Here is a 24076-nt window from a genome sequence, read left to right on the forward strand (position 1 = left end):
TGCCTGAGGAAGCCGCGGGGCAGGAGAGGAGTTATCAGGAGAGAGGAGAGCCTGAAGCGCTGGGGAGATGCTGGGATGAGGCAAAGCCTGGAGATGTGAGAGGGACTTCTAGGGGCAGAGAAAGGACTAGAGTCTCATAGTTGCTGGGGGCAGGGTGAACTCTGGACCCATTAATTATTCCATCAAAAGGCTGGATTTATTTTTATACCTGAATAGGTTTTCGTTTGAGCAAACGCCAGGAGACTACACTAGACTTCAATTCACTAGCACTAAAAACACTTTGAACACGAGCCCTTTTGGAGATCTGGTTGCCTCAGCATGGAAACTGTGTAAATCTAAGGTAACAAATGACTTCAAATTGAACAGCTTTTAAGGAGAGCCATTTATACGTACTGACCAGAACGACTGCTTCATTTAAACCAGCTATTTGAGATCCATGGATCTGACAGGAATATTTAAGTCATTAGAGTGACTGGACTGGACTGGACTGGACTGTCTTTAGTGGATCTGCACACAGAAGGGGATGGGAATAAGCCTCTTCAGCATTGTTCTCACATCCCCATTATTCTGCAGATACCTCGTCCATGGCGGCACTATTTAGAAAGTGCCCGAGGAAGGTTTGGTGCAAGACCGAGGGACCGGCAGGGGACTGGCCATGTGAAAGTTGATATATTGATAAACTGAAGCAGCATTTACTCCTTCAAAGTGCCCTCCAGAGCTGTGTTTATGGTTTGACCCATGCTGCCCGAAGAGAGACAGGGACAATGTAGCAGGCTCTATGGTGCTTTGCTGCTTGTCAGCTCCACAAGTCTCCAATTCCCACTCTCTTGAAAAGATGCCTGGCAGGCAACTCCATGAGGGGAATCTCACCAAGTTTTCCGGCTCCTCTTGTCCCTCCCACCATGCGTAATGCTGTGGAAGTGGGCAATATGGCCCAGTATTAGCAAGAGTGGTGACTTTCTGTGTGGGAAGGAGAGAAGGCAAACTGATAGGATTTTGAGCAGGTATGTGTAAGAGAAATGCAGTAAAACTAGACAGTAAGGGAAAGCGACATCAGATGTCTCAGCCAGACAACAACAGCTTATAGAGAAATATATTGTTTTGTTCCTTAATTGCCTTTTTAATCTTTGGCAATAAGTAAGCCAAGACCTTCTGTGAGTTGTATACTGCATGGCATAAATATTGTCCCAAAAGTTCCTGTGAACACAGGAACAATTCTGGCAAAGCGGCCTCTTTTAGTTTTGCAGTGAATTGTATTTCCCAATGTACCTGCTATTCTATTTGCAATGGTCTGAAACATCTGTATGCTGCTACTGACAAAGCCTTTACAACCTGCCTTCTAACTACTGAAAAACTCATCCCTAAACATTTAGTGTTAGTGCCTATAAGCTGCTAGATGCCCTTAGCTCCAAGCGGAGAGTTGAAAGTTCTTAACACTTCACAGGATTGGGTTCTTAATAAGAAAAAAAAAATCACTGATTTCATTAGGAGGAGATTTTCCTGTTTAAAAAGAAGGAATAGAGCAAAAATGACAATGTCTTAGTTCCTATCTTGTTGTTTATGCATATATTACAATTATACAATATTATACAAATATAATCAATATGCATATTAGTATCATAAAATATGATTTGATACACATTACACAAAATGTATTTGGTAGGTTCCTATGCTCCTCCAATTGCACTTACCTCCTAACAGGAATTTTCCCATTTGTGTTTGTCAGAAATGCCAGCTTCATCCAGCTGAAATGTAAGAAAGAAATAATTTTTTAAAAATAGTATTTATCTATTTTAGTAAAAACAGGGTTCCAGATATTTCTATTCAAGTTACTGGCACTTGCCATCTTTGTGAAATGAACACAAAAAACAACAGCAGTTCTAATCTTCGACTCATTAATGACCTTTTTGAAACTCAAAAAGACAATAAGTCATATCCCATCAGCCAGCCAGAGACAGCCTGACCCTTCCGCAGGAATGCATTGTAGAGGAAGCAGTGCAGAGCCCTCTGCCCGGCACAGGCTTTGCAGTGCCCAGAAAGAACTGCAGTTCCTGCCTTCGGGGAGTATAGGGGCTGCTTCGTTGGAACTCATAGCATTGGGCAGGCAGAAGACAAGTACCATAGCACCACTACCCTGCACGGTGGCCTGAAAACGGGACAGGAAGTATGCTGAACCCGATAAAGGGTGAGAGAAAGCAGAGGGTGTGCTGGGAAGCTCCAGGAGGCATTCTGTCTCCTTCCTTAGCGCTCCCTGTGGAGCAGGGCAGTTCTACAATGCAGAGCTGTGCTCCAGAGGCAAAATTCATCCCAGAATAATTAGAAAATCAGTACATCCCTTGACAGACAACCTCTCCCTTGCTACATGCATGCAACTTCCAAAAACAGTATCGCCCATGGGGGTGATGTGTATGTATCAAGGGAAGAACAGATAAGACAATAATTAAAAACACACATCTTCATAGATTAAATGTACGCTTGTAAACCTCCTTACACTCTCCCAGGCAGACACCAAGCTAGGGACTTGGGAATGCTGATGTTTACAATGAAACATGAAACATAAATGCTGTTACCACCGTGTATCTCATGGGAGGTTGAAGTCTGAGGGAATTTTTCCTGTAGACTGTTTTGACAATTTCATTGGTTGAGCCAAGAAAAGAAAGGACAATTAAGACAGTTCATATAGGAAAATATGTGGCCAAAAAAACACACAGGCGGAAAAACAGGGAGGGAAGCGCCTTACTGTTTCTTGAGGCATGTCATTGGACTGACGTTGTTAGCTCTAAAGTTATGGATGATGGATCCAAGTCCTTCTCCCCATTGCTGAAAGACAAGAAAACACCACAGGCACTCAGCTATCGAAAACAAAAAGGGGGAAAAGCAGGCCTACGTAGTCACTGGGCATGCCTGTCTCAAAGGAAAGGCTTTTCTCCTTTTCACGCAAATATATAAAATGTAGAGAGCCTGACTTATAAAACTCTCTCCCAACACCCACTTGAAAAAGAGAGCCAGCATCCAAACTGCATATTGCACATTAATATTTTATTCTTCAATAAACAAAGTCATGCCGGTTCCCATTTTTCCCCCAGCTACATAAATGCTGCATCCGTAGTGCCATTAAAACAGCTTACTGCCAGCAAAGGAAAGCTGCCCACTGATTGATTTATTAAGCTCTCTATTTATAGACTGTATAAATATAAATCTCTTTCAGCTGCTGTTGGCAATATTAGCTATTCCTAAGCAACATTATACAATATGTGATGACATATTTAACTGGGTTCTATTTTAGAACAGAAACGAAGCAAAATATTAATAATCTATAGCAGACCACAGGGAGGCACAGCACGTGTGTTATGTGACTAACCAAATCTAGCTGCCTGTTACATATTCCATCATGCTTTCTTTCCAGTTTTCATCCTTAAAAAGTAAAACATTCCACTGACCATTAGGATATCTTTCAGCAAACAGCAGTATTACAGTCCTTACATAATTTCTTTATAAGGATCTATTCTTCCACTGTTGTTCAGACTTTGCTGATTTGTACTGAACACATTTGAGGATTAGGGCCTAAAATTAAAACCAGTGGGAGTTGGCAATGGGAAATTTGGGTAAACAAGGACTATAAGATCAGTCCCCAAAACAGCAGAAATCTGATGACATGACAGGCCAAATTCTATCTCAGTTATGCCCATATAATGCTGGGACTATTGCACAGACCAGTGGTTCTCAACCTGTTTACTACTGTGGGATACATTTGCAGCTATGTGTTATGTGGGCCGCTTCCACACTATATATATATACACACACACTATATACATATACACACACACACACACACACTCTACCTGTATGGCCCTGAGGATGTCACATGGGCCATAGCTGTGTGCTGATTGGGCTGCAAGCAGCCCATGGGGTGAAAACCACTGGCATAGACTATTGGCATCAGTGTAACTGAAATGGGTTTGCTCCACTGTTCATTATCAACTGAATGAATAGAAAGCCTCTCATTAAATGCCAAATTCTGTACATGGAGCTTGAACTGACCACGTGTGTGTCAAAATCTATCCTAGAAACATTTTATAAACAGAAGTATCTTTTTACAGATACGTATAGCACTCATTCATGAAAAGTATATGAGGGAATATTGAAGGCTTGAGCAAACTATATACAATAAATCTGACCTGTAGCCTTAAGTGGCTAAAATAACACTAAAAATGCCTATCTTTAACACAAATAGCTGCTTTAAACACACACAGAAATTACACGGTAGTTGTGTAATTGCATAACGCATGAAAACAGAGCACTGCCTCCATTTAAAGGCATCATGTTGTGTTCTCAAAAATAAATTACAAAGCTTTGCTGAAAATGTGGTTCTCTCATCTTCACATGTGGTTCTCTCACCTTCTTTTTGCCGTGTGAATAAGACCACTTAGGAAAACCACCTCCCAAAGTTTTACTAAATACATCCGTACTGTAGTCTATCAGATGTAGCTCAGGTTCTCTTTCATTGTGGTTTTTAAGCACTATTTTACATGGTATGAGCATTGGCCTGCTAAACCCAGGGTTGTGAGTTCAATCCTTGAGGGGCCATTTAGGGATCTTGGGCAAAAATCTGTCTGGGGACTAGTCCTGCTTTGAGCAGTGGGTGGGACTGGATGACCTCTGATGTCCCTTCCAACCCTGATATTCTATGATTCTACGAAATGAAATGTTACCAGTGCATGAACACTGCAGTATCAATATCTGTCTCAATGTGAGCTGAATTTGTCTGATGTTCTTTAAAAGCTCTTCAATCTTCTGACTTTCAATAAGAAGTTAACTTTAAAAGCCACAGTGTGCAAAAATAACTACAGGGCAGCTAAACTAAATAAAATGCAGGCCGTATAAATGTACAGTCTTTTTAAAAAAAAACAACAGGTTTTCTGCTACAGCACGCCACCAGATGTCAGTAGCAGTATCGTGTACAATGCTGTCGATGCTAACATATGATTAAGAAATAAAGATACATGCATGTCAACTTGGATTTTCAGGCAACTATGTGAAAGCACCAAGCTCTTGTTCTTAGCATTCTCTTATATTCATCAGGACCGACTGCCCAAAGGCACCACCACTGGGAAAACCCAAGCCATGAATCACTATCCAACACTTTCTTGGTGAAAAGATTAAATCCTACTTCGGAGGGACTCCCAAACAGCCCTTCCCCAACAGATAAACTGAGCCTGGGGCTGCTCTATTTTATGTCAACATAAGTGGATGAAATCAAAGTCAATAACTGATATATCATAGGGGCATCCCAGCCACATCATGTTGTGCTGGCACAGGGCAAAGGAGTAGCATAAGAGCTCCTATGCCAGCACAGAATCACCCTTCCATTGGGGTGATGCTTCCTGGGATGCTTATGCCAGTTTTTGGGCCAGACTTCCACCAGCTGTGCTCCACAAAGCAGCTGTACCATCTGTCCCCTTGTGTTCCATTTGGGGCTAGGTAGTACTACACAGGGGTCATGTGGTCTGCTTTGCTCAAAGGCTACCAGCTTGCCCCAAATCACTTGGGCACGGGAGAGTCCAAAAAAGGACTGTGTACAAATTGCACTGGAGCTATAGGGCACTGGATGAAGAATTGAGCTACCAGTAGGTTTAGGCATATGCTCCAAGGTGTCTGTACCTGTGCATGAAATGTCACATTCTCCATCAGGCAGTCAAGGATCAAACCCTGATGAGCCAGAAATCTTATGCAAAAAACCTAATTTTTAAGATTACACCGTCAAATAAAAAAGAAAAAAAGTCTAAATATACAGTACTGTGAAAATGTTAACCTGGTAATATATAGCTTTTCACTCATGAACCCATTCCCAGATTAAATGGAAAACTGACTAATGTGTTCTCTGTAAAAGGGGAAAAAGGAGGAGTTTATACCTTTCCTACAACCTAACTAGTATCCTAAGGGCTCGTCTACACTTAAAAACACTGCAGTGGCACAGCTGTGCCACTGTAGGTCTTCAGTGCAGATGTTGCCTACCCTGGCAGGGGGGGTTCTCCCATCGGCATAGGGAACCCACTTCCCCAAGAGGCAGTAGCTATGTCAACAGGAGCATTTTTCTGTCGACCTAGTGGTGTCTACACCGAGGGTTAAATTGACTTAACTGCAACACTCTGGGGTGTAGATTTTTCACACCACGAGTGACAGTTTATACCCACCTAATTTCCTTGAGTAGACCAGGGCTAAAATGGACACACGGATCTGGGAACAACCCCTCTTCCTTGCTATCAGGAAACTATCAATTTGACTTGTTCTAAATCAGCTTCATGAAGGTGAAACAACAGCAAACATTCTTCAAAGACAATCAAATCTGTTGCCTGGTGTTCAGCATCACCAAGCCACTAGGTATTGAAAGGATTACAAAGGCCGCTGAAAAAAAATCAAATTCTGAATTCAAGTAAAAAAAACACACCAGGATAAATCCTGAATGACACAAAGTGTTATTCTGGATTTATACCAGTGTAACCAGGAGAGGAATCTGGCCCTTGGCATCTCACCTTAGAGAAGCAATGACCATGAAATTAAATGGAAAAAATGAAGCACTGGGCACAGAAACTACAGGACGAAGAGCTGAATGCACAACTAAGTACATGGAATGTGGAGAAAGATAACTTAACTAGCTCTGTTAAACAAAGAGGCAGCTTTGCTGAATGCCTCTAAGTGGAAAAAATAAAGAAACGTTGATTGAAAAAGCCTATCTTCCATCATTTGCTGAATAATTCAGTCAAATCCTTTAGAACTACTCAGTGACCTTGCTTTGTCTTGGTTTCTTCAATGAAACACAGGCCAGCAGTGGGAGAGTGTACAGACTGCTTGATCTCTCAGCTCTTTATTAGCCAAGGACTTACATTTAACAGGATGAGATACAAACTAGGGTCATTGAGAGTGACTAAAAACTGCTGTAGCCTACAGAAAATGCTGTTCAGTGCAACATCAGCCATGGTTTAGTTATAGATGAGACTTGCATTACCCGCATCGAGCAAGGAGATTCCACCTTCGCTGTATCCATGTAGTCTCACCAGTGAGGTACTTGGTTCCACATGAACACCAGACTAAGAAACTGGGATGACGGAGTGGTTTTCTGTATCTAATATTAGCCCGAGGGGGGGCCTAGTGCCAAAGACTGATTTGTTAGAGTCCAGGACATGATAATTTGTGGATACTATCTCAATCAACACTTCTAAGTGGGTCCACTACCCATCCCTCCCACACAGCCTTGCCATCCACAACCCACACAACAAATCCATCAGCATTTCCATATCCAATCCATTCGTTCCCTTCTGCCCCACTACCAACACACTCACAACCCTAGTACATCCCCTCTGCTTCTCCTCCCATGCACACACAAAGTGGCGTGGAAAGGGGTCAGATCCTGTGCTGCTGCTTCCAGACGTGGTCAGTGACTCCTCTCCCCAGACGCAGCAGCAACTGAGAGCACAAGGAGAGGAACCCCTGCCCCAGAGCTTCAGCAGGGGTTGGGTGGAGTCTCAGCAGGGGAGCTGCTACCTGCTTCACTGGTCCTTCAGTGATGGATCCTCACGTGCAGTGCTGACACCCCTGGCCTGAGTGTGTAATGTGAACTCCCTTGGTGGGCCACTGGCAATAAGGACAGAACCTGGAACTGCTGAGCTAAATGCACAAGCTTCTACTGTCTGAACTAAAAGACTGTTAGCTAAAAGGCTGTGCAGACTCATGAACCTCTATGTAATCCAGCCACTAGAGGGGAACAGAGCCACACTTAGGAAGCACAGTTACATATGCATCTGTGAAAGCCCTGGGACTGAGATAATTGTAGTAATTTTGGTGGTGTACTGCCTAGGCAGCAGAGTTACAGATTAAGCTCTTGTTTAGGGCTAGAGTCACCAAGATTATAGTCCAGTGTGATTTATATGCCTCACTGATTTCAGGACCTCCACAGCAACTATGGGTCTATCCTTAGGAAGGGAAAAGAGGTTAGTTTGACAAACTACAGAGGCCATCTTCTGGATCTCATCTTTGACTTGGCCCTGTTTCACTTGCAGCAAGTGATAGACCCGTTAGGGGGTTCAGAATCCTCCGAGAGAACATACTGTTCCGTCACCAAGCATTCTGTTAGTAGTCTAGCAGGGAACCAGAACATTTTATCCTCAACCATTGATACAGCGGACACTAGATCTCCCCTTCCTCAATTCAGATGTCCGGTCAGTCTCACAGGGCACGTCTGTACAATGCAGATTATCATACCTGTGACACATGAAGAAGCAATAGAAAGGAGACTAGACTAGGGATTGTGTAAAATTCATCCCATATCTGTCAACCACAGCAAAGAGTTTCTGTACGTTGCTACTGAGGCTGTGCTTCACGCTAAAAGAAAGCTCAGGGGCTCGTTTCCCCCACTTCCAGTATTTCCTCTACAAAGTCCCAACTAGCATGAATGTTCCATGTGGCAAGCAGTCCGATGAAGCCAGATTGCTTCCACTCATTAACAGAGTGTTTCTCGCTGTGAGGAGTTTTCCAAACACGTGAAAGATAAATCCAACTGGATCTACATCAGTTTGGCTGCTTCTGTGGGAACAGTGTCAAGAATGAGACCAAAAAACCTGATACATTTGTCGAGTTTCATACAGTGTGATGAGCCCTTATCCATTGTGGCTTGCAAAAACCAGCAGGGAGGTTTTGGGGCCACTGAAAGTCCTGCAGAGACACTTCCAAAAGGAACATAAAAGAGTGAGAGAGAAACAAACAGCAACAAAAAAAAGACACAACAAAGATCCTGGATGCCTTTTTCAATGTACAATGTAAAGGTTGTCCAGTAAGTGAAAATTAAGATACTGACATATCCCATGAACATGGTACTAACATATCCCTAGGGGATTGGTGATGAAGCAGCATTACACAGCTCCCTGAAGGAGGGAGCAACAGTTTTGTATTGAGGCCTTGTGATTCTCTGGGAAGGTTTACTTACCACCTCAGCTAGATACCCTAAGCCACATTCCAAAATACAGGAAACTGAACAGAAAATAAAGTAATTAAACTGTGATGAACACAAGAACAAAGAATAATAATAAAACATTGTGCTTCTGTAATGCCTTCCATCCGAGGAACTCAAGGCTTTGCAAACACTCTTGCGTGGTGGGCGGGTATTATTATCATCCTCATTTTACAGATAGGAGAAGCTGAGGCACAGAGAAATTAAGTGACTTCACCAAGCTCCCACAGGAAGTCTGTGGCAGAGCTGGGAAGAAACTGTATAACTTCTAACTTCCAGTCTTGTGCTCTAGCTATCAGATACCATCCAACTGAATGTGTCAACAATATTTAACCAGCTTGCTTGAAAGGTTAGAAACCTTGATTCTTCTTTGAATGCAAGCTTCCAATATAAAATAGGAATATGGCCCTAATCCTGAAAACACTTAAACATGTGCCTAACTTCAAGTGCATGAGTAACCCCATCGAAATCAATAGTTTCTGGATATACAATACTTTCTAAGTGTTTGCAGGACTGAGGCCTAAATCACTAATGATTATTTCTTTGACAAGGAACAAAGAATCAGCAAATTTCCAGAATTCTTTCCAGATACGTTTCGCAGTTTTCCCAAGGTAGTTTAGATTTAGAATGCACATGCATGTAAAACAGGAGAAAACAAACACAGGTACAGAGAAGTTCTGTATTTGTCTTTATAAGGGCTCTGCTGCTGTTCCCAATGTCTCTGGCTGTACTTGCAGCCTTCCTGCTTTGATACACATCATCAATGCTCTTCAAATTATTATTAAAATGGAAGCCCCCTGGTATTACAGGGAGATCATTTTCTCGAACCAGACTGCATCTCTGCTACACTGAAAAGCAGATCCTCTCTCTAATATGCTCTGTGTGGAAAAACAGTGTAGCAGCCTCTGCTTTCTGATCATCAGCATTTACAGCATTTCTTTCTTCCATAAGTGCATTAACCAGATAGTAATAAAAGTTAATGTGCAATATAACATCCATAACAATTGTTAAAACACCGGCCACTAAAAAGTTTATAATTATGTTGCAAACAGGCATGAGTTGTGACTGCTATTAAATGCTGTTGATTGTGAAACTGACCCTATCTGCTCTGTGATCAGCCATTTGCACTGAGGTTTTGCAGGGTTGGCGGCCTGATGTAGCATCTCCTTGAAAATGCTCTATCCATTACATGAATCTATACAAATTTACAAGGTAATATTCATAACCTTTTAGAACCCAATTAAAATTAAAATTGCTGCTCCTAGCTAGTCAAAATAGTTTCTGATAAATTAACTCCCGATCTCTATTCCACAGTTATACTGAGTGGGATTAAATTGTGAAAAATCAACGAAATAAATACAAACGAGACCAATGGAATTTGCCACCTTACACCAAGGATGAATCAGTCCCATTATTTTTACCCATAGTAACACACGCCAAAGGGGACTGTCTTTTTGTTCTGGGGTTGTACAGTACCTAGCGCAGTGTATGGATAGGACCCCAAGTTGCTTCAGTAATACAAATGTAATAGCCAAGACGTCTGACACAGGAAGCACAGTAATTAAAAAAATCACTGAATTTACATATGAACTATTTGACAGAGAAAGTATTGCCTCAATATTTTAGCTGATGTCTATTAGCCATTAATTCTTGTGACTCTCTCCTTAGCCATTAAGGTCACACACTGCCTTGTTTTCACTGCTATAAAAAGGAGCAAAGTAAAGTAGGCAAGATCCACCTCAGGCTGGGGTTTAGTACTGACACTGGTTTTACCAGATGGCAAACTAGGCAAAGTATTTTGTCTTCACCTAGGACAGCTCACACGGTCATTACCATGAGGTAAAATGCACCTCTTTTTTTTTTTTTAAGCAGTGAAGACAAGGCCTCAGTTGTCTCACAAATCTAGTGACCTATTCTTTAGAGCAGACTAAAAATAAAGAATCAGAATAAAATCATGTTTTGCTTTTATATGTAAATCTTTTGGGTTAGATTCCACACCACATCTCCAGGGTAGGGTTGCCAATTTTGGTTTGATGTATTCCTGGATGTTTCATCATGTGACATAATCTTTAATTAAAGATTAATTTTGAATTCCTGGAGACTCCAGGGCAAACCTGGGGTCTGGTGTTGTTTAACATCTTTATTGATGAGCACATTGACCAAGTTTACACATGACACAAAGATGGGGGAGTTGCCAGTACTTTGGAGGATAGAGCTAAAATTCAGAGGGATCTTGATAATTTGGAGAACTGGGCTATAGATAACAAAATGAAATTCAACAAAGACAAACGTAAGGTGCTACACTTAGGGAAGAAAAAACAAATGCACAAATACAGAATGGGGGATAACTAGCTTGGCAGCAGCACTCCTGAGAAGGATCTGGGAGTTGTGGTGGGGTTCAACCTCAGCATGAGTCAGCAACGTGACACTTGCAAAAAAAGCAAATGCTATTTAGGTTGTATTAACAGAGGCATAGCATGAAAGTCATAGGAGGTAATAGTACTGCTCTACATGGCACTGGTTACCCCTCAGCTGGAGTCCTGTGTCCAATTTTGGTCACCAATGTATAGGAAGGATGTAGAGAAACTGGAAAGGATCCAGAGGCGAGCAACAAACATGATCAAAGGGATGGAACACAAGCCATACAAGCAAAGGCTGAAGGAACCTGGTATGTTTAGTTTGGAAAAGAGGAGATTACTGGAGACGTGATAGCAGTCTTCAGATACTTAAAAGGCTGCCATAAAAAATTGGAAAAGTTGTTCTCTTTTCCCAGCGAGGGTAGGAAAAGAGGCAATCAGTTCAAACTACAGCAGAGCAAATTTAGATTAAATCTCAGGAAAAAATTCCTAACTGTAAGAACAGTAGGACAGTGGCACAGATGCCTTGGGAGGTTGTGGAAGCTCCTTCACTAGAGGTTTTCAAAAGGAGGCTGGATCGCCATCCATCTTGGATCATTTAGACACAATAAACCCTGCATCTTGGCACAGGGTTAGACTAGAGGACCCTTTGGGTCCCTTCTAACCCTATGATCCTTAGACAGTTATTACCCTTTTTAATCCCATCCAAGAGATTCTCAAACAAGGCTTTTTCTTCCTTCTAAAGACTCTCTATAAAGAAGGGGAACAAGGGATATTGTTAAAACAAAAGAGTCCCTTAATACTGTACATTGTGAATGCTTTAACTGTTTTTCCTTCTTTTTCTGTATCTTTAGTAAGAGAGTAAAAAGATTTTTAATAGTGTGTTTTCCATGCTAATAGGCGGGCTGAGGATTCTGTATTCCATAACCTCAAACCTTGTTTAGCCGTTTAATGTTGTTCAGTGACAGGATCATGTTAATACCCTGGACACTCTGGGCCCCTTTATTCCATCAAAAATAACATAACAGTGCTCCCCTATTTCTCTGTTCCCCCCTTCCCATCTCCCCCCATGCCATGGGCTCTCTGTGTGCCCCCCACTTCCACTTTCCCCCTCTCCTATGGTCCCACAATCTCCTCCCACGCCTGGGGTTCTGCATATGTCTATGTGACGAAGTGGGGGGTTTCTTGGGGTTTTCTGTGTTTTCCAGTGGTTTGTATGCACGGGGGTTGGGAGTCAGTGTCCCCGGGTGTTACTGGTTTAACAAGGTGAGGGGAGAGGGAATTTGTTGTTACAGAGAACTGGAGAGGGACTTGGGACCCCAGCCAATGACCTGGAGGATAAAGACCCCAGCGACTGGTGACCTGGTAACCCGGAGACCCAGCTCAGGAGACATAGGTGACCTGACCACCTGGTTTCAGCCAGAGGGGCCAGAGGAGGGCTGAGAGGAGAGGAGACCCAGGCCTTCCTGTTTACAACCCTGTTTACCTGGAGAGAAGACAATGGACAGAGGCAGGGCTTGGGGCTGGGGATTTCGGAGGCCCAGCTGGGAAGCAAGGGGGCTTGGGGCTGGAGAGGGGAAGCAGGCAGAGACCACCTGGATCCAGGGGAGACTGGGATATGCTGTGCTGAGAGATGCCAGGCCTGAGGCCCTGCGAGTTTCCTGTGCTGTGTTCATCTCTCAAACTCTCCTGTTTTATGCTGGCTGTGAGTCACTCTGGTCTAGAGAGTAGGGTTGCATCAACCCCTTCGGGGGTGAGGAGGCCCGGGGGGGTCCAGAGCGTGTGGACTCCCTGAGGGGGCCCACGGCGAGAGACAGACATGCTAAAGCTCAGAGAGATGCAGCTCCAGGAGGTGGAGGAGCCTGACCCTGAGAGAGAGTAGACCCCCAAGAAGGGCTGTCTCACTGAAAGGGGCACCCCCCATGGACCGCCCGGGGCCACGAGGGGGCATGATCTGTGAGTCTGTGACAGTCTACATTCCCCCTATGGCCCTATTCCTTCCACTACTCATATATCTTTTTCTTTTTTCATTTCTTTCTCTTTCAGAGTGTTAATATTTTAGACTATACTGGAACTATCTGCAGAGTTAAGCTGGGGGAGAGGGATGGGCACTGTCAACTTGTTCTTTGATCTGCAGACAATCAGAAAGGTGGGTGAAGCTGCTGGTTCAGCTACTCAGATACCAGGGGGTTCCATGTGTCACCCATTTCCCCCTTTCTGTTTTTCTGATTGTGATCAAAATCAAGGAGTTTCTGCCCACAAATGCCTAGAACATTCCCTAAATTTTGGAACTGACCAGATGTTGTGTTGGCTGTCATAACTTTTCAAACAGAAATCCGATTGAGTTGAGTGTTAGATCTGACTTCGCTTGGCCAGCAACATGCGGTATACTCAAAAAGCGTCACTGCTATGCTGGAAAGCATTAACTCTAGTTACATCTGTGCAATCTGACTTTCATAAGTATGACTGATGACATTCTTGTGAGGTATGAAAAATTAGCCTAGTATTTTGTAACTGCATTTAAAGGGATATTGTAAACTTGAAATCTAGTCAACAAAAATGAGTTAAAGGTAGTTTCAAGTATTACATCTTCTTCCAAGGTTGTAATTTTATAAGCAGTTTTTCTACTTTAAAAAAAAAATTCTCTCTCCTGTTGCTGTGCTAAAGACTCACACAAACAAGAGAAGAAATTGCACCGCATTTTTTTATTCTGTCTGTTTTAGGAAGAGGTGAAAAACTCCTCAGTTGAAAACACAAATACATGTAAGTTAGACGGAATCCAAACACCCAAAATGGAGTCTGACTTAGGATAGCGGAGATAAGACATGGTTATTATTGGAACACACATAACTGGTTCTTTACAGCCTAAACATGTCTTTGTCATGAGCCCTAAGCAAGGGGCAACAGATTATTTTGCTGCCCTTGAAGCAAACCAGATGGCAGATTGTGACCCACCCCCCAAGAGTCACGTATTTCCTTTCCAGGTTTCCCATTGCTCTGAGGGGGAACTATCTTGTGCCAGGTCTCTAGCTGTCATAGCAGACTCCTCTTGGTGGGGTCAGTGAAGCTACACTAACTGTTGCACTGGGGGAAGGAGGAGGAGGAGGAAAAGAGCATCCCCTGTCCCCAGCCCCTTCCATCCACCTGCAAAGAGGTGGGGAAGCAGCATCTTTATGGAATCTGTTTTCCCTAGGCACTGCACCCTGTGGTATCAGCACCTGGCATGGGGGAGAACTCCACATCCCCTTGCTCCTCGGTGAGGCTGCACAATACAGGCCACAATGTAGCCTGTGGTGACTAAGAATTATTTTGTCTCTCATCTAGAAGGTAACACTTCCAGAAGCAGAACTATTCTGGGGCACTGGCTGAGGACAGAATTACAGAACCGAGAGTAAAGAGTCATCAAACCACTTTCTGCAGTGCCAGGTGGTGTTTTTGTCAAGTATTGACCAATTCTGAACCCGATTTAGCTTATGACAACCTGGATCTCACAAGGCAGTGAGCACATTCAACTCCCTTTGTAGATACTGGCTCTCAACAGCTTCATGAGAACAACAGGCACAATTACTGAAAGCCCTCCCCACACATCTGGAATGCCGAGACATAACCCTGGTCCCTTAGGGTATGTCTACATGATGGCTGGCCCAACCTGTGTCGCAGGTTCATTTATCGTTGGGTAAATGTACCCTTTGCTTCCTAAACATGTGCTCCTGCCACTTCACTTCATTTCAAAATGGCAGCTTTCCTTTAGCTCACAAGTAGTATTAGGCCTATATACTCATCACATGCAAAAAGCCAATACATTACAACACTCCAAGAACTCCACTGGCTTCCCATGCTTTCAGATGCAGCCAAGGTTTTGGTTCGATTCTATAAAGTCCTACATGCTTTAGGGAATGACTGTTTTAAGGACTACCCCTCTCCTGAATCATCTTTATTAACAATCTCTGGGTGTACACTTTTGGAGACTTTTAGCAGAGGGTCCAAAGCTGTAGATCAAATTCTCAATAGGGGCCTATCATGATTCACGGACAATCCGAGTGCAAAGCAAATCATGACTTTTTGTTCAGGCATCTGGATTGTCAATGAACAAGCAGCTCATGGGCAAGGAGCTACCTGTGTTGATCAGTGCAGCCAGGTAAACTTATTGGGACACTACATTTCATCTCTATAATGTGTCCAGATATTGTGGCAATGGGTGCAGGAAGTACATTTTACAACATATAATTAAACAAATGTATGGATCTCTCTCTTTCCTCAAACCAAGGAGACCAAAACACCTTGACCAAATCAAAAGATGGCTAACTAGTGTGTCTACAAAATATTCTAGATTACAGGGAGAAATGGTTCTGCTAAGCATACAAGTGAATTCCTACAATAGCTCTTTTTTTTTTTTGCTCCCAAAATGTTTTCAGACCACGATTTTGGCAGGTTACTTCCCTGAATACTTTGATATCAGAGTCAACATGCGGAACGTACACCATAGTCAAATAGACTTAGTGTATCCATATTAGGTATACAAATAGGTCTTCTACTATGGAGTTTATTCATGACACACAATGTTTAAGAGGGCGGTAGTGCCAAGCACTAAAAGTGAGGTGTTATATATTTATTGTGTGTCTTGCTGCATGATGGTTGCAATGAATGGTCAGGCTAAGCTTTCTGTCTATGAGGCTTCTAATAATAAAAAGGAAAGAGGAAGGAGAAAACCAAGGGATTTAAGGTAAGTCTAGACAGAAAACACAGGTGTGATTGCAGCTCAGGTAGATACATCTGAACTACCTTTATTCTAGCTAGCTCCCATACCAGCAGTAATAAATTTATGGCAGTTTGTGCTTCAATGCAGGCTATACATTTTCCCCCGCACCCGGGCACTGTTTAACTGTGGAATACCTTTGCTACTTCTGCATTTTCTGCTACCATGTACGTGAAGCTGATGTTCACCAGATCTGTGCCACTGCAGACGCACACTATCCGCCCTTCCAGCTCATTTTCTGCATTTCCCACAGTCTCAAGAGCAGCTAGTATTTTGGGATCCTGTTAAACGGAACAAACGCTTTGTTAAATGAACAGTACAAAGATTAAGTTAAAAACACATCTCAGGTTCACATGCATTAAGACTGTAAATATTTCCCAGTCACTTTAAATGAGTTCTTTCATTTAGAATCTATGGGCTTGGTTGGGAAAAAATCTAATTTAATAATCACTAAATGTGGCTGAATCATAAAAGCAGAGAGATAATTGCAGTATTTTAAATACATTTCAGAAAATTACATATATTACCTCCACAGAGAAGGGAAATGGAAAGTTTTTAAGGACTGGCAATAGTTTATGGAAATTCTTAACTCTAGCTAAATAAATTATTCCAATCCAAATCAGTAGTGACCAAAAGTGATTATTTGCATGGAATGAGTGGGTGATTTCTATCCATTTCTTAGCAGCACATCTGGTGCTCTTCGGTAACTTTACTTGCAGGCAAGAGCCAGAGATTTAATAAGCCCAGAGACTGAACTATTCATAGAAATTGGGAATATTTTGAAGCATATTTCAAGTTTGAAGCATATTCGTGGGGCATCATGGGAAAGCCTGCACTGCCTTAGCCCATGACCTACTTTGTTGGCTGAAGATTTCAGCCTATTACCTTGCAAGAGAACTAACTCCGCTAAAAAAAATATAAAGCTAGGATTAAAGTGAAAAATCTATGATTTTTAAGTAAAACCACACTCTGATTGAAGCTTTTGTATTCGACATCACTGGACAACTAGACAGCAAAACTCTTAGAGAGACACTGTGAAGTAATTATGCCCAAACTTCATCTCAGAAAGATGTCCAATTTCCAAATGCAGTTTAAAAAGAAATCTATATTAGAAAATATTTTAAAAGCTATGATCTCTGTAGAACCCTCAGGTGGTCCCTCTGCAAATTGCCTTTGAAACAGCAGTTAATAATCACAAATCCCAGAGCTGGCCTGAAATAATTGATAATTTAAGTGTCTAAAACAAGGAAGCAAACACAAATTTCTAATTTCTATGTCAATGAAACACAGAAACACATCTTGAATGACCAAGGGAAAAAATTAAACCAGAAAATATTTTCAACCTCCTAAAATGATGATATAATAGTTCAAAAAATAATTTAAAAACTCTTGACAGGATCCTTTTAATAGTGAGTGCCTAGATTTCACAGCCTCTTGGAAGGTCAGCACTGACATGGCATTACCATATTACAAATCCTTGACACTGAAATAAAATAAAACCACTTAATCTTAAAGTTAAATGTTTTAGGTTATGATTTTACAAGCAAAGTTGTGCTGGCATTATTTTGTAACAAGCTGCACTGCAGTCCCCACTTCACCTTCAGCTTAAACACTCTTTGTTTAAAAGAACAGTATAAACTAATTACAGAGTACCTTTGGTACAGCCCCAAGACGAATACTGTTGATCAGGGAGCATTCTAATACCTGTCCTTCCTGGAACGGTAAGAGAAAGCATGTTAGCGTCTGGCGAAACACAGTGCAGATCCAAATAGGAAGTGAAGTAAAAATAAACAATGAGTCTTAAATGCAATTGCAGTTAATTAACACAAAACAGTGTATTTTCTTTTCATGTCTGTTAATAACCTGTCAAGAATTTCACTTATGTAACTTCTAAAAACACAGGAGTTAAGCTATCTCACTGTAAATAATTACAAAGCCACATGTAATTTTTAGTGATTAAAAATTAGCCAGGAAACAAACCAAGTGCAACAACATAGGCAGATAGCGATGTTCATGGTACAACAGTACTGTACCTTTCCTTCACTTTTCCATCTTAGGAAAAAACCAAATTCATCCACTTGAAAGAGACAGTTTGGTTCGAAGACAAAGGACTCCTGTTGAAAGAGAAATATAACAAAATATTTTGGTGATGTTGACAAATACTGTCAGGCATTAATTTGCTGCTCAAACTTAAAGATTTTTCACCTTTTCCCCAACAGCTTTGCATTTCCCAAGCATTCAAAAATCATGAGTCACTGCAGAAATCATGAGTTTTTTTTAAAATCTCATGATTTTTAAGCCTAATAAATATTAGAACTTTTTTTTATTTGACTTCTGGTTTTTAAGACATTACAGCAGACTCGGTTCTCATCTTTAGGCCTTTTCCACAGCCACAAGTGCTAGAAACTTCTCTTTCTAAATGAAAGCTGATTTTCTCACCTAACCACAAGCTTCCAAAAAGAACCTCACCAAATATTGTGAGGCTTGAAAGAATTGGCAGCACTGCTTGGGGTCAAACCACCACATTTTGCAATATATTGCAGAGTGCTAGTCTGGCAGAGGAGATTAGTATATAAAGCAGTTCGGAAGGAGTGGAAACAGACACCCATTAGATTTAAAAAAAAACAAAAACCGAGCAGGTCAGCCTTACTAAAAAAAACACAAAAAGTGCATGCCCACCCCCAAACTATTTTAATGTCAGATGTGAAACTAAAAGGTAAGGAAACATCCCACTGTTCCAAATCAGTCATTTTTAAAGGGAACAAAAAGCCCAACCCTGGCCAATCTTTTTTTAATTAAAAAAGATTATGTTATAACAAACAGTGAGCACGTGTGCAGGGAGCAGTGATGCTGTGAGTGACGGAGGGAAGCACTTTATTTTGTGTGTAAAGGAAAGGACTACAGTTTGGTTTTGAAAATGCCCTGTCCTCTCCAACACAGGACAGCAAGCCCATGCAGACACCTGGGGCCATTTTCCACACAAAAGGATCATGTGGACAGGAGGATTTTTAACTCTTCCAACTCAGTTGGCACCATCCCACAAGCCCTCCATGCAAGGAGCACCCATTTACGTTAATAAGAGTTTTGCTGCAGGATGGGCCACAAAGAAGCCAGACCTGCCTACTACTTCTCTCCCTTGACCCAGAACACATTCAGCATTGAAGAGCATCTGCCTCTTAAATAATAGCACAAAGCACATACAGCACTTTTCAGCTTCAAAGCACTTGCGAATATTAATTACTGCAGCACCACTGTGAGGTAGGAAACAATTATCTTCATTTTACAGATAGGGAAACAGAGAGAAGGGTTAGAATTTACCATAGATTCAGGGGCATAGTCAGGGTTGGATATCAGGCGCTTCCTGGGCCCTCTCCTATATCCAGGCTGCTAGACCACACCTCACCACTTACTGCCTTTTACTTAATCCTTGCACTTCATAAAATGTACCGGATGCATGGGTATCCCTGTAAAGCTGCATATATAAAAACTGCAGCTAGCGACCTGCTAAAGGGAAAGCCTTTTAAAATCTGCATGGAATAGAGCAGTGGTCCTCAACCATTCTGGGTTCAGGGCAGGACCCATTTGTAAATGTTTATAGCCTGTCATGACTCAGTAAATAGTCTGGGGGTAGAGGCCCTGGGGTGGTTTTGGTCTGATCCTGCCCCCTGGAGAGGTTGAATCCTGTCTGGCACTCACCTCATAGTGGAAGCTCCTGTGCTGTGGGGCTGCTGGGCTGGGTTCTCTGTGCCGGGAGTTGCGACTTCCAGAGTTACAGCGTCACTCAGGTTTGGGTCCGTACCCAATTGGACCAAATTTGCGTGAGTGGAGTTGTGACATGGCTCATGGGGTTGCAGTGTCACTCACTCGGCTTTGTCTTACCTGGACTCTCGTCATCATGATGGCTGGGCGAAACCTGAGTGGCGCTGGGACCCCAGAGGTTGCAGTACCTGGAGCAGGGAGGTGAGCCCAGCCAGCCGCATGGGACAGGAGCTGCCAGGCAACCCTTTGAAACATTCTGATGATGCAATTTTGGGTCCCGACTCAGGTTGAAAAACTCTGGAATAGAGGATCTCCTCAATAAGCAAGGTCAACGCAAATAAAATGGGGAAATTTTTCATGGCTTGTTGGATCCCCATGTGACTAAAAGCACTCAGTATAAAAATAACTTTTCCTACAAAGATGGCCATATGAACTGCCCTCAGTCCAATGTCCACTACTTAGCATGCACTGGTTCCACTAACTAATTGCTTCGGCAGTTTTTCTCCTAATACAGTGAGGGAAACACCAGCAACCACAAATTCTAGACGTTACACAGTCCAATACCATTGCTAACCTTTGACCATCAGCCTTCTTCACTAAAATATTCCCATTCTAAAGAAAAAGCCTTTCAATATTCAGGTGTGGTACTGCCTGGCCCAAAGAGAAAGGAAGCATATCCCACGTGGCCTCTAATTCCTCTCGCTGATGTTTACTTCTAGCACAGCAATCCAGACTTCGTCCGAGACCTTCTAGTCCGTCAGTGAAATTACGTTTTGTGAACATCGCTTCCTTGGGAGGCATTGTGGTCTAGTAGTTAGGACACTGCACTCAGACTCAGGAGCTACGTCCTATTTGCAGCTCTGCCGCTGACCTTCTATGTAATCCTGGACCAGCTACCCCACTGGGTCTCTGTTGCGCATCTCTGCTTTGCTTGTTTAGGCTGGAAGTTCAATGTAGAATTTCAATGACAGCTGGGTGCCTAAACCCCTTAGGCTCTTTTGAAAATCCCAAATTAAGATTATAAATCCTTCACAGGAGGGCTCTTGCTATGGGTATGTACAATGCCTAGCACAAACCTGGTTAGGATATCTAGGCATTACTGTAATTCTATTAAATAAATAATAATATCCCAACCAACAACAAACTTGATGATATCATCAAAGAGGCTGGGCTACCAAGCAGATAAGTTTACAAGTGTTCTGGGGCAAAACTGGGTAAATTTACCACTCAGTACTTACAGCAAACAATAAAGGATACAGAAAACCACATGTTTTCTGCTTCAAATAAGGCAGGCAGGAGGACTCCCTATTAGCAGTCAGTGTAAAAAGAAGTGCACATGACTCAAAACACAATGAATTCAGCACAGCACAGCACTTAATAAAATCTGATTTATGCATACAGTGGCAAGGCCTAATTCCATTCCCAAATGTCAAAATTGATTAGGTAGGTGAAATTACTAGCAGTTAAAGTAAGGCTCAGTCCTTTTCTCATCCTTAAGAAACCCACTGCCTCTGAAGTTTGTTTGATGTTAAATGCTGTACCATTCCCTTGGTTAGTGCTGTAAAAATGCAGCCCTGGCCCTAGCCACTAAACAGAGGTGAACTTTAATATGCCACACAACTGGCACTGGTGCCTTTTATTTCAAGGGTGCTTTTGACTGGCGACTTCTTCCAAAATTCAGCTGTACTCAGCTACTTCTTACATCTTAGAATCATAGAAATGTAGGGCTGGAAGGGACATCAGATGCAGCCCCTGCACCGAGGCAGGAATCTTAGACCAGCGTTTCTCAAACGCAGCCACCCTGCCCGTATTTGGCCATCAGGGACTCTTCTTGCATCCACAGCTTTCCGGGCAGTCATGGGGGAGCTGGCAAAGCAGCGGCCCCTCCCCAGGGGCCACCAGCAGTGGTTGGGCCCCACCCTCCTCTGGGGGACACAAGCTGGAGGAGCAGGCAGTCAGTGAGTTCCCCACCTTCCCCGGGGCGGTGGGGTTGGGTTTCAGCCCTGGGGTGGCGGGCTCAAGCCATGCGGCTTTGAGCTCTGTCCCCAGGCTCTGTCCCCTGACTGTGGGGCTTTGGGGTCCATTCCCTGGCTGCCTGGTGGTGGGCTCTGGCCCAAGCTCAACCCCACCATCACCTCTGGTCCCCAATGCCTCCCTCAGTGCCCCATCACCCATGTCCCCACTGCCGCTGTACCCACCTCCCCATCCAGGGCTTAATTTGTCCCTGAGCTTGCCAGGGCAAGTAAGTCTGCTGTGAAAAGTGATATTAACAAACATACAAATATCACTTTTCACAGCAGACTTACTTATAGCTAGCAAGTCTTAAAAAAAATAGAAAAGAAACAAGAAAAAAAAGACAAGAACATTCAAAGCACCTTATCTGTGTTTCTATTCTGTTTAGATCCAGTAAAGAACAGAGACAACTGTACAATATTTTTATTATTGAGTATGCAAAAAAAATTTAAAAACCCCATCATAGATAAATTACAGTGATTTGAGAATGTACATGTGAATATTTATTTGTTTTTCCTCAAGTTAATTAAGTATTTTAGGAAAAATTGTCAGAGCAGCCACCAGCAAGAGTTGGTGGCCGCATTCTGAAGCCACCAAAAAATTTGTTGTGAGAACCTCTGTCTTAGACCATCCATGACAGGGGTTTGACTAAGCTGCTCTTAAAAACCTCCCATGATGGGGTTTCCACAACCTCCCTTGGAAGCTTGTTCCAGAGCTTAACTACCTCTATAGTTATCTAATATTGAACCTAAAATTGCCTTGCTGCATATTAAGCCCATTACTACTTCTCCTACCTTCAGTGGACATGGAGAATAATTGATCACCGTCCTCTTTTAAACAGCCCTTAACAAATCTGATGACTGTTATCCGGTCCCCCTTCGTTCTTCTTTTCTCAAGACTAAACATGAACAGGTTTTTAACTCTTCCATGTAAGACAGGTTTTCTAAAGTTTTTATCACTTATGCTGCTCTCCTCTGGCCATTCTCCAATTTGCCCACAGCTTTCCTAAAGTGTGGCACTCAGAATTGGACACAGTTCTTCAGCTGAGGCCTCACCAATACCAAGTAGAGTGGGACAATTACTCCCATGTCTTACATACGACATTCCTGTTAATACAGCCCTGAAATTGTATTAGCCTTTTTCGCAACTGCATCACACTGAATATGGAATTGAGTCAACAATTTGTGATCCACTATAACCCACAGATCCTTTTCAGCAGTACTACCACTAGTTATCCTTATTTTGTAGTTGTGCATTTGATTTTTCCTTCCTAAGTGAAGTACTTTGAACGTGTCTTTACTAAATTTCATCTTGCGGAATTCCAACCAATTCTCCAATGTACCACGGTCATTTTGAATTCTAATCCTGTACTCCAAGTACTACAACCTCTCTCAAACTTGGTGTCATCCACATTTTGTATAAGTATACTTATTAGTCCATTATCCAAGTCATCAATGAAAATTCTGAATAGCACCGGACCTAGGACTGATCTCTATAGGACCCTACTGGATATGCCAGCCCAGTTTCATGGGGAACCACTTTGAGTGTGGTCTTTCAACTAATTGTGTACCCACCTTAGACCACATTTCCCTAGTTTGCTTATAAGAACGACGTGTGGGAGACAGTATCAAAAGTCTTACTATAATTAACATAAATCATATCTACTGTTTCCTCCCTATCCCCTAGGCCAGAAATCCTGTCAAAGAAGGAAATTAGGTTAGTCTGGCATGATTTGTTCTTGACAAATCCAAGCTCACTATTCTTTATAAACATATTATCCTCTAGATACTTACAAACTGTTTAATCATTTATTCCAGTATGTTTCCAGGTATCAAAGTTAGGCTGACTGGCCTATAATTTCCCGTGAGCCACAAGTTGTAACTTGTACTTTGAAAATATCTGCCTGCCTTTAGAAGGGTCAGAATAACCAACCCAGGACAGCAAGGAATCATTTACTTTATCTTGTACTGCACAAAAGAACAACAATGTTCATAATAGGGTGATCATTATTAAACATTCTTGAAAGCAAAACCACACATTCCATTGGATCAGCTGAGCCCAATTTTTTAGCATATGCTAAATCATTCAAAAAAGCATTTGCAGAATGAAAAATAAAGAATTTAAGATCCTTCTTTCAAAGGGCAACATTTACCAAACACGTTTCATATTAGTTTACCTAATCCAGCA

General features: G+C 42.3%; 1 protein-coding gene across 1 annotated transcript in view; it reads right to left on the minus strand.

The window, feature by feature from the left end:
* The window catches only part of PLCB4 (phospholipase C beta 4), a 319181-nt gene that overhangs the window by 108023 nt on the left and 187082 nt on the right, over nucleotides 1-24076 (minus strand). The window contains 5 exon segments of the mRNA XM_030558019.1: nucleotides 1692-1745; nucleotides 2741-2820; nucleotides 16255-16398; nucleotides 17771-17830; nucleotides 18151-18231. Coding sequence (XP_030413879.1) covers nucleotides 1692-1745; nucleotides 2741-2820; nucleotides 16255-16398; nucleotides 17771-17830; nucleotides 18151-18231 — 419 coding nt within the window.

Source organism: Gopherus evgoodei, chromosome 3, assembly GCF_007399415.2.
Source record: "Gopherus evgoodei ecotype Sinaloan lineage chromosome 3, rGopEvg1_v1.p, whole genome shotgun sequence".
NCBI classification, from domain to species: Eukaryota; Metazoa; Chordata; order Testudines; family Testudinidae; genus Gopherus; species Gopherus evgoodei.